This window comes from Procambarus clarkii, chromosome 26 (assembly GCF_040958095.1).
Source record: "Procambarus clarkii isolate CNS0578487 chromosome 26, FALCON_Pclarkii_2.0, whole genome shotgun sequence".
NCBI lineage: Eukaryota > Metazoa > Arthropoda > Malacostraca > Decapoda > Cambaridae > Procambarus > Procambarus clarkii.
Genome location: NC_091175.1, coordinates 20,864,230 through 20,880,895, shown reverse-complemented (window position 1 = coordinate 20,880,895; position 16,666 = coordinate 20,864,230). Strand labels below are relative to the sequence as shown.

Here is a 16,666-nt window from a genome sequence, read left to right as displayed (position 1 = left end):
TTCCCCTCCCCCCTTCCCCTCCAAACATCAGGTCAGGGCAGGAGTTAGCTTGGGATGTGGCTCATCCAGCTCTGGAGGTTGCTTGCAAATTGGGTGTGGAGGCATTTGAGCCGGCTGGTTTTGCCAAGGCTTCTGGATCCGTTTCATTCCTTTTAGCTAGCTAGCTTTTCCTTTAAAACCTCTCCCTTGGACTCTGCTTTTCTATCCCATGTGGTAGGTGTGGATGTTGGCTCCACCCTGGGGCCCCTAGAGTGCAGCTTCCGGAGCTTAGGAGAAGTCAGATATGAGCCCTTGGATCCTGTTTGACTATGTTCCATCAGAGGAGGGCCTCCTTTTACATGGGGAAGGATTTTTTTATCCCTCTCCCTTACATAGCCTTCCCGGTTTGGTGCCTTCTTTTGATAATTACTTACTTACTTACTTATCCCTCTCCCTTTATAAGAATGATTTGGGTGCAGCTTCCCCCCAGAGTTCAATTCCATGTGCCTATGGGACTGTCGGAGTCGTCCTTTCGGAGGTTTCCTACTGTTCGGGTTCCTCCTGCAGAGGTTCAGGAAGCACTGTTCACATCCCTCCTGCAAGATCCAGGTTATACCTCATTAATGGAAACTTTCTCTTTCGAGTTTGGTTTTTGAACGAGTCATGAGGCTCTGGAGCATTCCTGGCTGGCAAACGATCCTTTATTCTCACTTGGTGCAGCTTTTGTTGTACCTGTACACTGAAATGGCATGAAGTGTTGACCATGTTACAAGTGTTTGGGGGAAGGGTCCTTATTTTGCACCCCTCGGTGACTGCCCGTTTGCTCCCACTTTTCCTTAGCCACGGGTCTTGTGCAGCTTCATGCCAAGGTTCCCTTGTCAGCAGTGCTTGTGGTGGATGACCTTTGGTAGGTAGGGCTAGGGCACTGCCTGTTATGGGTTGGGGTAGGTCATTGGTGGAGCCAGATGCCAGGTCACAAGTGCTTCCCTCAGCTAGGTCTTCTCTCTGGTTAGTGCCCTGCTCTCTATGGTCAGAAGGTCTCTGCCCAACCTGTTCTCCTAGTAAAGCATCACAGTTTGATGCATACTCTACCCAAAATCACTATACTAAAGAATGATTTCTATAGTTCACAAAAATCAGAGAAGCCTGCAAAATTTACATACTGTACTATCACATTTTCCGTTTTGGATCCTCTGGTAGATTAGGAGAGGGCACTTTAGTACAATAATTTCTTGACGTTGGGAAACTTAAGCAGCATAGGCTGCTCTATTGCTCATGATCTGCACCGGTCCTTTAGTGGTTCAGCCCTTTGACAGGGCACTGATGGGGGTGGGGGGCTCACCTGGTTTGCCAACTCTTGGGCCCAGGGTTCATTTTGAGTTGTTTTCCCCCCAACCTGCAGTGGCATTGGCTGATTCCTCCCATTCTGGAAGTTCAGGTCTTTCTGGGCAGGCTTCCTCACCTTGCCTGTATTGGTTCATCTCAGAGTGAGTGGCTTCAGGCATGTTTGAAATGACTACATCACTTTGGTGGGTTTCCTGCCTCACAGGACAGTGGGGTTCTTCGGTGGGTTCTGACACAGGACTTGCCAGACCTTCAGTTCATCTTCAACCCTTCATGACTGAACCTGTTCATCCCTTGTTCTCTCATTCTAGATGACCACTCTGTCTCGGATTAGTCTTGTACTGTACAATTGCATTAGTCTTGTTGCTTGGACGATTGGTTCGGTTTTGTCATGAAGCTGATCCTCGTTTGGGATCCTCGGTCAGCGTCACTTTCCCAGCCTTGACTCTGCTGCAGCACTGCCATCTGTTGGTGTTGAGTTGGCCCCGTGCAACTTGAAAGTTGTCCGGGCAGTGAGCAGTTGTACAGGAGCCTGACTTTTGCCTGCTTTGTTTTTGCCCCCCTAGGCAGAGTTTTGCTTTGGCGACTGTTCTGGTATCTTCAGGAGCAGTCCTTCTTGCTGCTGTCGCAATTGTTGGGTGCGGGCCCCATTGGCCCTTTGCCAGCTGCTGCATCACTGGCTTCCTCTTTGGGCTTTTCAGGGTTTGGTTCCCCTGGTGCATTCCTCTGCTGTCACTTGCCAGCTTCATGGATGCCTGGGCCCCAAATTGCAGCCTTTTGACTAGCACTTCCTAGTTCAGCCAGGGTCATTGGTCTTCTCTCCTTCGTTGGGTGCATGGTACAGTTTGGAAGTTTGCAGCTGTGTGGTATGCACTGCAGAAGCTGTGTGTTCTGACTCCATTCAGACTGTTACCCTGTGAATCATTGCCTTAATTGCAGGGGTATGTTATGGTCCTTGGCACTTTGGATTGGGATGCTTCGATTAGCTCATCTGCTGGGTTCTTGGGGTTTAGCTCTCCATGCTATTCACGTCTACGATGTGTCCATTGTCCATGCAGACAGTTTGTCCTGGTTCCTTCAGATTTCCATGGAGTGAACTATCAATGCCACCTCCTTCCTGTGGCTTTACAAGACATTCGAGCACCTGGACGTGAACCTCTTTGCTTTGACGTGGAATCAGATCCTTCCTTTGTATGTGGCTTCATTCCCCATTTCTAAGACCCTCATGACAGATGCTTTTTACCTGAACTGGTTGAGTTGGTAGGTCCCTGTCTCTTGCCTGCAGTCTCATACCTCTTTCCCCAGATCCAGCTGTTTTGGGTTCTGGTCAGGTTGGCATCCTACCAGAGGTGAGTGGTCTTTTTGGCCACTTGGTGGCCAGATCAACCCAGGTTTCAGGTGCATCTTGCTCAGTGGCTGAACTCTGGCATTTTTCTGCAGCTCCACCTCCACCAGACTCTTTGTATCTGGTATGTTTTATGCCTATATTGTCATCTTTATGGCAAGAAAGTGGCTTCTTTGATGGTGTCTCACCTGTGTTCTTTTTCTCGGAGACAGTACAAGATTTTGCTTTTTTTGCCATTTCGCTTTTCTTTGTTATTGCTCTGCATTTTCCGATTATGTGGTGCTTTCCTTCCTTTCCTGGCTTTTTCTTGATTGTTGACTTCTCATGCCAAATACAGTCTCCTCATATCGTGTGGTGCTAGTGGAGCCAGTGCTGCTTGCATTTGGGCTCAGCTCAGTTTTACAGGCAGTCTCATGACTTGTTTCACCTCTAGCCTGTGTAACACCATAAAGGTGTTTACTCCATTATTCATTTAATTTTTTCCTTTCATTTCCCCTCCCCCCCATTACACCTGCTCTTGGTCTCTGGACCGTGTTCTTGCTTTTCTTTTCATTTTCTGGTGGTGTACCACTCCAATCCAGGATTTTTTCTCTAAAGCAGTGTTTTTTGTTCTTTTGGCCCAGGTGGGCATTATGTTCACTTCCAGCCAGCTCTTTTTCTGGAGAAGAATGTGTTGGTTGACTTTTGGAAGGATCCTTTGGTTGATGCTTGATTGGTTTGGCTATAGGTGCATTTTGGGTTGTGTCTGGTGGTGGCTCTCCACTGTTACCTTCATGCCACCAATTTTGTTTCAGTGGATGCCTTGTGAGTCGATCCTGTTTCCTTGGTTCCCTGTTCCAAGGCTCGCTTTTCACAGGTTGTCAGCAGTGTTGTTACATCTAGCCAGTTTGCAGTCTACCTTCATGCCTATCATGTTTGGAAGTATGCCACTCCTTCAGCTGTGTTTGTGGATTTGTTCTGGGCCGAAAATTGGGCACGGGAGTTTTGGAGGTCAACCAGGGTTCTGGTGGCCCAGTATTTGGTGAATATTCTTGGGCTGCAGCGCCTTTGTGTGAGGATGTCTTTCGGCTCGAGAATCTCATCTTTTGTCTCGACTCCTGTGGTGCTTCTCCTCCCTGGTGAGCTACCTTGTGTTCTAACTTCACGAAGCCACAAGAGCTCCCTCCAAGAAAACCAGCATTGAATATAACAAAACACCAATTTTTAGGTGAGCCCCAGTGGTCCTGATCCCCTCCCTCCAATTCCAGATTATCAAATAGATGTCCACATCTGCTCTAGAACAGGGAGCTCAGACCCTGCAAAGTAGTGAGCTACCTTCCCTGAAATGATTGTGGGAGGTACGGTGACTGTACTCTCGCTAGTTTAGAGATGATCTGATCATTTGTTTACATTATTAGAAGAGTTCTTTAAGTGGGCTTCAAGGCCTTGGCCTCGCTTGAATCTAGCATTAGTTTCTAGATTATTTTACAAGTCTAGATACAATTAGTTTGTGTTGGCTCACTGATTTTCTGGTTGCCTTCCCTAGTAAGGTGGCCAGGTTCTGGCTCTGGTTCCCATTAGGCCTATAGAACTCCATGGGTAATGTGACCTAGTAGATGGTGCCATCTCAGCATGTAGCTTCAGGAAGTCACCAGAACTCGCCCAGATATTACCACTTCATTACATTATATATATATTTTTTTTAAATAATTCAGTAAGAACATGTAAACATATAGACAAGTGTGTACTCGCGCACAATGCAGAAGGTACCAACCGGCTGTAGCATTAAGATTGGAGATCGTATGTCTGTTGCTGGAACCCCCTCCAGTGCTGCTGTAACATAGAAGAGCAGTGTCTTCCTGTCTGGCTCACCTGTTGCAAATCTGGTAAAAATTTAAACAAATTTCAGAAACACTTAAACACTACCAAATATTGATTTGAATAATTAAATTATAACATACTGATATTAAACTTGACTCCATCACATCCTAGAACTCTTCCGTTTCTTGCAAATTGCCCCGTTGTCTGGTGATTACAGTACACATGTGCTACGATGTGCCATCCAGCAACTATAAATAGTATTGAGTGCCTTTAGAAATCTATATCATAACACTGGGTATTTTCAGAAAATGGGAATATATATATACAATTAAAGTATTTTACTTTTAAGAATTTATTCTTTAACTTCTTATGATATAACATCCTTGTTAACACCAACATAAGTTACTTACTTTTTTACCACTGGGTGCTGACGCTCCAGAACTTTGCCCGAGTTGGCATCAACAATATGAAACCAGACATCTGTGGCATTAGTGTCGGTCTGTACACTTGTGTTTCCTACAAATCGCCGAGATTCTATTTTTTCAATACCAATGATTTGCTCTGGAAAGGTAGAAAAAGTTAAAGTAAAGACAAATTTGAGTATATGAAATACTGCACATCTTTCTGACCAGTCTCTCAATTGCTTCCGTAGCCAGGACCTGTGTCTGTCTAAACCCTTCCAGTTCTGCCAGACATTTGTCAACCTGTACCACTAGGGTGATAAATATCTTTGAAAATGGTCTTGCCACCTCCAAAAGAAAGGAAGGGAAAAGTGGGGAAAATAAAGTTCAAATCACCACCACAGGGCACCCACTATAACCCCAAAGAGCACCAAGAAAAATTCACTGCTCCCTCCAAGAAAAAAACTGACAAATACAACAAATGCCAATTAAAATTTCCCCATGCTTACTCTTTAATATGACACTTAATATGGCATTTTCTGGGGGGAGCCCCGTCGGCTCCCCGGAGCTATCGTAGGCTGATATGCTAATGTCAGACTTTGGCATCAGTCATGTGTATGGAGTTCTTAGGCCTACCGGGGACCACGGCCAGAACCGGGCCCCCTCAGAGAGGCAAGGGGAGCAATGGCCTATAGAAGCCCCCGTGTAGTTGGAAGCATTCTATGTCTGCCATCGACCGGAACAGGCACCCAGAAAGGTAAGCGCCCCAAAACAAACCCCTATTCTGGTTAAAATTGCTACCAAAAACCGAACTAGTGGATAGAACTCCCCAACCGAAAACAAGCAAACTAGTGTGACGTCACACACTGCCGCGCCGCTGTCTGCGCAGCTCCCCCCTCCCCGGGAGGGGGAAGGGGGAGCCCCAGACCCCCCGCGCCGGCTACCCACACCTCAGTTCTTGAGGCTGATGCTATAGGCGATGGTCGTGTGCTCTGGCTCCGGTGTCGCTACTGCACTGTGCTTTGCGTGTGGTGTTAGTTTTGTGGGTGCGAGAGCCAGGAGTTATCTTCAGTACTCGGGCTGCATGCGCCTAGGGCTGCCTTCCCTAGGTGCCCTGTAAGTACTGCCCTTGGGGCTTGGGGCCACCTTCCACAGGCTCCTCGGGGTCTGCCTCTGCTGGTCCGTTTTACCTTTCGGTTTTTCGGCCGCCTGTTGGGCTCTTGGGTGTTCTGTTCTCCCTTGTTACCGGCAGGTAAGAGGCAGTTTGCACTGGTAGGGGCGCAGGGTGCTGCTCAGCTTGTATTTCCCGACATCGCGGCCGGCTCTGTTCCTTGGGGTTCGCTGTCCTCTTGCGGGGTTTTGTTTTTCTTTTTGTTTTTGCCTGGTGGGGGGGTTCTGTCATTTTATTGATTGTTTTGTTCGTTTGCAGCCGTCTCCTTCTTTTCTGGCGAAGAATGAGACTGCTGCGTTCCGGAGGGGTCCATGGGTGGTTGATGCTTGGTTGGTCAGGCCGGGGGTGCATCATGTTTTGTGTCCGGTTGCGGCGCTTCGCCGTTATTTGCGCGCCACAGCTTCTGTATCCGGGGATGCGCTGTGGGTTGATCCGGTTTCCCTTCTTCCCTGTTCGCGGGTTCGGGTCTCTCAGGTTGTCCGCAGGGTTATTAGGTCCAGCCAGCCTGCAGTCTATCCCCGTGCCCATGTCGTTCGTAAGTTCGCGGCTCTTGCTGCCGTCTTTGGGAATATGTCTTGGTCTGATATTCGGGCGCGGGGATTTTGGCAGTCGAACAGGGTCCTGGCTGCTCGTTACCTTGTGAATGTCCCTGGGCCTCGTCGGGCCTGTGTTGCTTTGGGTCGGCGGTTGCAGCCAGTTGTCTCGGCTTCGAGTTGAGGGGCGAGCGACGACCGCCTCCCGGGTAAGTCCCTCTTTTTCTGTCTGTGGGTAGTGAGCTCCGGGGAGCCGACGGGGCTCCCCCCAGAAAACCAGCGTTGAATGTAATGAAACGCCATTTTCTGGGTGAGTCCCGGAGGCTCCCCGGCATCCCTCCCTCCCTCCGGTCGGCGGTTTTTTGCGTTTTTGACATCCAGCCTCAAGAACTGAGGTGTGGGTAGCCGGCGCGGGGGGTCTGGGGCTCCCCCTTCCCCCTCCCGGGGAGGGGGGAGCTGCGCAGACAGCAGCGCGGCAGTGTGTGACGTCACACTAGTTTGCTTGTTTTCGGTTGGGGAGTTCTATCCACTAGTTCGGTTTTTGGTAGCAATTTTAACCAGAATAGGGGTTTGTTTTGGGGCGCTTACCTTTCTGGGTGCCTGTTCCGGTCGATGGCAGACATAGAATGCTTCCAACTACACGGGGGCTTCTATAGGCCATTGCTCCCCTTGCCTCTCTGAGGGGGCCCAGTTCTGGCCGTGGTCCCTGGTAGGCCTAAGAACTCCATACACATGACTGATGCCAAAGTCTGACATTAGCATATCAGCCTGGGATAGCTCCGGGGAGCCTCCGGGACTCACCCAGAAAATGGCGTTTCATTACATTCAACGCTGGTTTTTTATTTAACACTTCTGTCCAGCGGCATCACAGTCTGTGTCAATAAATAAATTGATGGATGTCCGCTAGTAACGTATGTTGCGTCAAAATTTCAAATATTTGTTAAAATTATATTTTTATCCAATCATTATGGGATTAGTTTTAAAATACGTGTCTTTAGATTGCGAACAATTTGATACCAAAATGAATGACATAGCACAACAAGTGAGGTCAGAATACTGGAAAGAGTACATATGTTAGTATGGGTGGGTGCGCGCTCCCAAGAAATGCCAGGCCCACCTTGGGGTGGGTTGTGGCGCATACTGGGTGCACGAGTGTTGATATGACATCATGAAGGAAATCAAGGTAAGAATGTTAGATGGGTGTAATCCAAGTATATAGACCCAATATGATTAATAGGAATATGTCAAATTTAATGTGTGCAGATCAAAGTTATCAATGTTTATTCAAATGTTACATAAATGTTGTGTGCCCAGATTTACCCAAAGAGGCAAGATCATTATCTCTGCTCCAAGAATGTTCTACTTATGACTAAACTAATATAGTATAGCTAATATTTTAGATTTTCATCAGCTTGTTCACAAAGCACTAAAGAAATGAATTGCAGAAAAAATTTAAAGTGCATAAAACAGCACTCAACTGAGATGACACACAAAAGATATTACTGTACCTTCAACAGTTACTCAGGACTAACAGGTTCATAGATAAAAGGCTTTGATCATGCTAATACTTTACATAAGAATACATGTAAATTAATCAACTACTGTATTTGATGTGTGAAATTAAAATATGGGTTATATCTCCTGACATATAGATAAACAAGTTAATGTGCTGAAACAATATTGCACTGACTTGAGTATTCCTGCAAGACGGCTACTAAGTCATCACGGCTGTCCTTTACACGATCTGGAGAAGCTTCCACAACAAGTACTAGACGATGACTTTCTTGAACCAGGTTTACCTGCAACACAAATATTGATCATTGTTATAATTAACATCACTATTTAAAATTGTAATACTGTATCATTATTTATGAAATCCCTCTCACAATCTCTCAATCCCAATTTATCATCTTGTATACAAATAAGATATATATATATATATATGTATCCAGAACAGAGCAGAGCATCCAGAACAGTGTGTTGCGATTTGTGGCTAACGTGTCACTTACAGACAGGGTGCGCACTGACAACCTTCATACCAGATTGAAAATAGGCCCGCTGAACATTTGCCTGCACAGCCTCTCGATCAAGAGGTGCACAAAATGAAGAGCATGAATCTACCTAACCGTGAAGACTCCTTTGTGATACACAATACAACTATGAAATATGAAATACCCGACCAGCCCCACAAAAGGAGGAGAATGTCCCTCCAGCAAAAAGTACTAAGCTACATCCACGACAGGGGCTTCCCAAAACCTAGAATTCTGAGCAACCTGCCAACCAAAAGAAGAGTGGGAACCACCAGCCCCAATGTTCACCCAAGTCCCATTACCAGAAGAGTAAAGTCTAACATACAAACTCCACTTTCCCAACAAACCACTGAACTCAAACTGCGAATGCATAGCTCTCTGGGTACTAATGCAGTGAGCTGGCTGCACCCCTTCGTATTAAAAAAAGAAAAAAAAGAGCACTACACAAATGAGCACATCTCAGATCATGTATCACCCCAAAACCACACCACAGCATCACCTCTATCACTAAAATCCCCAGAGTGGTTGGGCCACTCACCTGTAAATCCTCCTCCCCCCTCTTATCCCAAACCCCTTTCAACTTTTCCTGCAGCCTCACCCCATCCTTCTTCCCCCACTTACCAGCCCTATGGTCTTTGGATTCGGATTTGGACCCAACAAATCACTTAGAAAATGCAAAATGATTATCAAAATTTTACGGGTCACTGAGCAGCACCCTGGAGAGCCCGGAATATTTACGATTGGGAACGTGCAAAGAAAGTGTTAATGTTACACAACACAGCACTAAAATTACTATACACTTAATTGCCAATGTCATTTCTGGCTACCTGCTGCTGAGGCTTCACCAGTTGAAGGGCCTTGGCTTTCTGGTGAGCATGGGTCTTCCAATGTCATTCAGTAACTTGGCTAAAACTCCCACCAACCCAGATTTCTGTCAGTTTGGCAATTTTGAGTATTTTAGCTGAATTACCCAAAGGTCTTGGTTAATGGGGGTCTGAATTAGCGAGCTCTTACAGTATATGGATGTCATTAAATTCAGTGCATATTGTATTATAAAAACTATTGGCCCTAAAATGTAACTTTGCAGTACTATACTATCAAAATAGTATTTTTCCAGTATGAATGCTTTGCAGTCTGAGTTTTTAATCATTGTTTTATCCATTCCAATAACTTTTTGTTGATTCCAATTGATCATCCCTCATTCTTCTCTAATAGTGATATAAGGCTCAGAGTGCATGAAATTGGCCATGTGTGCACTCTTGTATGAATGAGTGAAATAAAAAAGTAAGTGACTAAGAAAGGGATTTGTTGGCATGTGACTGTAAGTGTTGCCTAATCATAAATTATTTGCAATGAAGATGGCACCATACTTACAATAACAGGAACAGCTGTCGAGTGCGACACATCACCACCAGGTATCGACTCCCCAGCAGCATGATTAGGGTTATCCCGAGCCACCACAGTCAAGTTGAACGGTAAGAGCTCACGTGGCACGGACGACATCTCGCGCTCCGTCCTCAGGAGACCTGAGGTGGGCCCAATACTGAAGTATCCACCCCGGTTACTCTCTGGAACTAGGCCATATTGTATGTGGCCAAATTCTCCTGAGTCCTTGTCCTTTGCCTGTAATGAATTAGGAATTTCTTGTTCAAATGTATTGCTTAATATATATACATTTTTGAACAATGAAAAAACTTCCTTCCAGTGTTAAGGTATATGAATGTATCTCCCTGCATCCCCTGTGATTAAGGGAGGAGAGGCAGATTGTGCTTTGACCCATCTTCTCCAGTTCCTTGCCTCCAAAAATATCCTCTGCCTATTATCTGGGGCTCACACCTGCCTGGACCCCCCAGAATGCAAGTGTACCATTCTCTTCTTGTCCACTTTACAAGAGGGTGAACCATTACAGTACTCATCAAAATTATGCACTCACCTACTTGAGGAGGCACTCATTTAAGGCAAAAATAGGATGGTGGTCTTATGGGTGGAAGATTGTAGACAGAAGTACAGTATGTACATGACGTCAGGGTGTGTGTTACCTTCCTAGAGTCACACAGCTGGAATGCTTGGCTGCCCTTGGGCATTCATAGTGAGTGGTTGTGATGTGTCTTGCTCTGGCACCTTGCCGTGTTTTATAGCAGTTAACAGTGATGGTGGTATGACATTATTATTTTGCTAGGTGATATAAGAACAAAGAAACACTTGCTAAAATCACTGCTTTAAAGGAAACTGGCCATCAAAGTAAGGAAATATGTTAATTGTTGGGTGTAGCCAATTCGACATTAGGAAGTATTGTGTGCGCTTCTGAGGGGGGAAACATTGGTGACAAGCCATCACAGAAAATTGGTCTGGTCATTTCAGGAAAATGTCTTCAAGGTCTGTGAACATTCTTAACATACTCTTCATGTTACAGCAAGACCTTGAAGTTTCCTTGGAATGACCCGACATGTTTCTGTGATGGAGTATCACCAGTGTTTTCCCTCTTGGAAGTGCGTACAATAATTCATGTTGACTTGGCTACACCAAGCAATTAACTTATTTCCTTACTTTGGTCGCCTTCTTTTTTCAAGCAATGATCTGAGGAATGGTTTATTTGCTTTTGCTATTATGGCACCTACCAAAGAAATAATAATATAGCACATGAACTGCTAATAAGTGCCAAAAAAGAAAACAGATGGCCAGAGAGCAAAATGCAGCACAAAACTACTAATGATGACAGCCAAGAGGCCACTGACTCTGGTATTGTGGCCACTCCAGAAAGCTAACGCCTGCCATGACGTCAAGTAGCCGATATAGTTTTTACAGTAACTGTAAAACTAAATCTGTAACTATATCTGTAAACTTAACTCTTCCTAGGCCTAATGTAGTACATATATGCTATAAATTAGGACCAAGATTGCATATGTTAGTCCTAGGACAGGTTAGGTTAAGTTTATGGTTAGGTTGTTTCACCATTTAAGTTTTTTTTTTTTTTTTTTGGTAGTAGTACAAAACACTGACTTCTTGGTGTGCAACAATCTATATTTTGTACATTCTATCCATATTAGCTATAAGTACTATTAGTCTTCAAAGATGGGATGAAATGTTCATAATTATAGTGCAGTAGCTACTGATAATATAAAGCTGAAACATTTATGACCATGGAAATTCAGTCTCAATCTTTTAAGGTGAAAGCCAAATTACTACAATATTGACCATTGATGTCATCACAAATGGAAGGAAAGGTCAAAGACAGGGTGTTATAATGAAATAATAATTCATACTTAATAAAATACCCCGTTACTTACTGTAAGTTGCAGAACCGATGTAGATATTTGTGAATCTTCAGCCACAAAGGCAAAATAACTGCCATGTGTATTATCATTGTAAGGTGCTTTGAATATAAACTCTGGCTCATTGTCGTTCACATCTGCTACACTGATCTCAACCTGAGGAAGGGGATTTGTTAGTACATCTCCACACCATTTACCTCATCCTTATTGAAAGACATTTGAAGGAACATTTGAAATCTGCAATATTTTTAATGAATTTTCAGTATAAAATTTATTCAAAATAACCCTTCTCAGCTGATTTAAATTTACTGAAATATTTTATCATATACAGTAGTTTTAAAGTGCTATAAAATTAAGCTGCGGTTTTTGATGCCAGGGAAGCTATGAGGGTACGTGATGTGGTCCTGAAAATATAACCTCTTTTAAATTCTATTTTTGACTGATAAATGATCTAAAGTTACACAATTGTAAATCAAAATCATCTATGCTTCACAAACCCTAGGTTCTTTATTATACAAAATTTTTAAAGCATATATAGTACAGTAGGTGCTCAGTAGTCTGCAGTCCAGTAATCGGCAAGATTTTACATTAAAGTTTTTTTACTTCTTTTTTTTTAATCTTTTTAACCCAGATGATATTCAGGTTAACGAGAGTTCAGCTGGATGACAAATTCAAATATGTGGCAACCTATGCTCATACTAACACAACTTACATTAAAACAATTTATTAATAAAATAAAGAAATAATATTTAATATTAGGACAAATAATAATTGATCATTAAAAACTGTATGCATAGGCTGTGCACTGTATTTCGCCTACTAAAAGACATTTTTTCTTGATCTAATCATGTGTGACAGTGGGTCATGAAAGAGATGTCTCACTCAGCAGCATTGTCATCTTCTCAGCAGCACCAACCCACAGACTCCCCACTACTAGAATATGAGACTGCCCCCAACACTCACACCCCGCTCCCACCCGAAACTCACACCCCAACTCCCACCTGACACCCACACCCTCTCCACGACACCCACATGACACCCACACACCACGTTTCAGTTGTTGAATCAACGAGCAAAACTGATGTGCGTGGTCATCAATTAAGAACAAGGACAAGATGGTCAAGGTGTAAGCATCCACCTGGACTCATAAAAGTGACCCACCCAACACTGCTTGACTACAGTTGTTTCAAATATTTGTCATTATTAAAGTTGATCCCTGCCCATCCTGTGTAATATTAATAAATACAACATACTTTAATACTTATGCAGATTACAATGGCCATACAGTGAGTTCTTTATCAACATCACAGTTGTGAACAAGCAAAGCAAATATTTACTGAATTATGTGATGTCACAAGGTAATTTAAAATGGATTCATGAAACGGCTGACTGGACATTTGACTGAAATGTCATTTCTTCAGCAATAATCTAAAACTTTGACAAAAATCTGTCCTGTTTTAAAGGGACGGTGCCTGTTCTCAAGTGTATTAAGTTTGACAATGAGTCTGTTGGAAAACCAAAATGAAACTTGTGTCCATGCATCATTATGATTGCTCTAAAAGCTGCATAAAGTAAAGCACATCTTACAATAGCTGAAACTCTGATACTGTCATGCTGTTAAAATACTGTAGGTTGCATTTTGGGAGAGAATGTGATATGGAAGTTGAACACAGCATTATTGATGAATGAAACTGAGTCAAAGTATCTCTGACTTAAAATTAGATACAACCAAAATACAGTTATCATGGAAATCAAAGATACTCCTCTTGGCATCTTTGCAGTTCAAATAATCAGTCTATACAATAGTCATTTTGGATGAACAAATCATTAGAGCCAGATAGCAGAACATGTCTGTAGACCCATATGGGCTGCTTGTTCAACGAAGCAACTAAACTCCAGTATCCTAGAAACAGGTGGCACCTTAATTTAATAGGCATTGTTCATGTTAACTAGTGATAAATCTAATGTTAATGTACCCCCTCTCAATGTTAAATCATTCCACAATCAAAATCAAAATGTTAATCAATCCTTCAGTCCTGGGATTGAAAGAAGCTCAAGGGCTACAGAATGAAAAGATTGAGAACCAATTCAATATGTCTAACTTCATACCCAAGATAATTTTAAGAAAATGTTTTCGAGATCCTGTCAAGAGACATAACCAATTTACCTTTGCAATTCTGTTTTCAGTGTCTGGTGGAGCTGTGGGGGCCTCCATGGCTACTGTGAGAGAGTAGTGCTGGGCAGACTCAAAATCCAGGGGTGCTTGTAGTGTCAGGCCACAATGATTCTCAGGGGTTACTTCTATGCCAAATGTTTCTGCAAGGGTAATATATTTTTTTGTAAACATTGTAAAAATAAATTATTTTACATCATATATCCTGTTTACAAAATGATTTTTAAGTACACTGTACTGTATTTGAAATCTAATAAAACTTAATTTTTATGTTTTGATATTTAACAAACACTTCACGGATATAGGAGTATGAATTAGCTTCTATTCATATTTGCATGCAGGCTGAGCACTGTTCTCTGCCTTGGCTCATGTTGGCACCTACTACTAATATTTTGTTCCTAAAACACAATTTCTCAATTAAGTCACATCGCTGTTTCAATCACTGCTGAGTGCACGTGGATAACGGAGAAGAACTTTATCCAGAGCATTCATCCCTGCCCAAGATTTATACTAAAATATTTATTCCTTGCAAAGCAAGATTTTCACTTACTACACCACCTAATGCAACTCCCATCACTAGGCAAGTACATCACTTATACCATCCTCACCTCACTGTGACAAGGGGTATAGAGATACAAATCAGGAAAACATGTTTATGTTGTATTTCTCGTGGACTTGCTACAACTTTCTCTTCTTCCAACTGTCATCACACTCACTCATTTATATTGTCTTTACCCATGGACTCTATCACTGTTAACTAACAGTGATAAAGTGGTAACAAATCCATGGACTAGCCTACCTACTGATGCCATAAATGGCAAGATAGTACTCCAGTTATAAATACAACTGGAAATAATCCTCAGGAATTATTTCCTTTGACACTTATGACAGTGCCAATAAGTGTCAAAGGAAGACCTTTGACACTTATGACAGTGGTCCTCACTTAAATACCAATTACACTTTCTTCATCAATATTAATATTAAACTTTGACCAATAATCATAACACTTACACTTTGACACCCTCTCCCCCCTCTTCTCATACTATTTACACTTCCACTCCATCTCATACCATTTTTCTTCCCATCTCATAGTATTTTCAGTAAACACACTATCCTTAATCTTATGAGTCAAAAGACTAATGGTGGTGTTGCAGAAAGATGAGGAACAAAGTGAAAATTTTATATTTGGAAAAATCAAATTCAGTAATGTATGTAGAAAAGATACATCTACATTAATTACTACAATCATATATATTGATGTTAATAAATGCAAATCACAGTGATCAACTGAAACAAATAAAACACTAAATGCGCACATTAGCAGCAGCAAAGAGAGATGACATTTTCATCCATTTTGTACCATAATCTAGTCATTTATTCAAGGAAGTTACACTAGCATAATACATCAATGAGAGTCAATTGGAGCACTGCAGGGAGTCAAACCTGCAAGCTGGACACTCCCAGCCACATGCCTTAACTCACTATCATGATACACTATAGGTAACTTAACCCGAGATCCTACTCAAGACTCCTAGTAGATTCAGTAGGATTCCAGGTTAAATTACTCATAGCACATTGTGGTGCAGTGGGTTAAGGGGCACTGCTGGGAGTACCCAGATTGCTGGTTCAAATCCTTGCATTGCTCCAACTGATTTTTTCAAATCATTTATTGTGCAAGAATATAGAATTTATTATATATAAAACAGATTTGTGAGTTATAAAATACTAAGTGTATTGTTTCATTATAAAATCTTATACAATGACTTGCACAAAATTTTAGATAAATTTTAATTGTTGGAAATTTTTTTCCATCCAAAATGACAAAAGTTTTTACTTTTCATTGCTATCATGATCCTATTTCCCACATACATAGGCTGGGGCAGGGGTGGGAAAACTGTGGCCTAATGTGGTATTCAGTGTAGCCTTCGAAACCATTTTAAATTAACGGAACTTGAAAAATAGGTTTGTTTTTGACATATCTGAATGTAAACACCATAATACAATGTCCTTATGAAATCTAAGTAAAATATGGGTTTTTCATGAAAAATGTTCACTCACCTTCTGTATTTCCATCAATAATAGTGCAACGAAGGGCTTCACCATCCTCAGGTCTGTTTAACACTGTTAGTCTCTTCACCAGTGTGGCCACCTGAGCATCCTCCAAGACTTCAACAGAGAACTGGGTGTCGGTGAACGTTGCCCATGCCTCAACAGGTGGTGGCTCTACTCTGGCCCTCTCTATTGATATTGAAGCTGTTGAGGTGGTACTCAACTGCGGCTCTCCTCCATCACGAGCCACAATCTCTAGCTGTTTGATAGTGTCACAGGAATTGGTTACAGTAAATATCCTGAGACAATATTTTCAAACATCAGATACTATATTTCTCATTCTTGATCTTTTACTACTCTACTACTCACTAATTACTCACAAAATTACTCTACTACTCACTAAATTACTCACCAACTTATTCCTATCAAACTTACAGTATCTGTGCATACCTCCACAAACTACCTGAAACCAATTATCACCCAGCAAAAACCAGCAGGATTGAACCTGGAGAATGAGTTTAGAAAGAATACGAAGTGTTTAGAAATCGTTTTTTGCTATATTTAGTACT

At 42.6% G+C, this 16,666-nt stretch overlaps 1 protein-coding gene across 3 annotated transcripts in view; it reads right to left on the bottom strand.

Moving 5' to 3' along the window:
* Cad99C (cadherin 99C) overlaps positions 1-16,666 on the bottom strand; it is a 226,593-nt gene that overhangs the window by 20,172 nt on the left and 189,755 nt on the right. For all 3 annotated transcript variants that reach the window (XM_069331962.1, XM_069331961.1, XM_069331960.1), the window contains exons 22-28: positions 16,107-16,356; positions 14,043-14,191; positions 11,891-12,031; positions 9,978-10,226; positions 8,264-8,372; positions 4,879-5,029; positions 4,422-4,530 (exon numbers count right to left, since the gene is read on the bottom strand). In XM_069331962.1, coding sequence (XP_069188063.1) covers positions 4,422-4,530; positions 4,879-5,029; positions 8,264-8,372; positions 9,978-10,226; positions 11,891-12,031; positions 14,043-14,191; positions 16,107-16,356 — 1,158 coding nt within the window. The remainder of the gene's footprint in view (positions 1-4,421; positions 4,531-4,878; positions 5,030-8,263; positions 8,373-9,977; positions 10,227-11,890; positions 12,032-14,042; positions 14,192-16,106; positions 16,357-16,666) is intronic.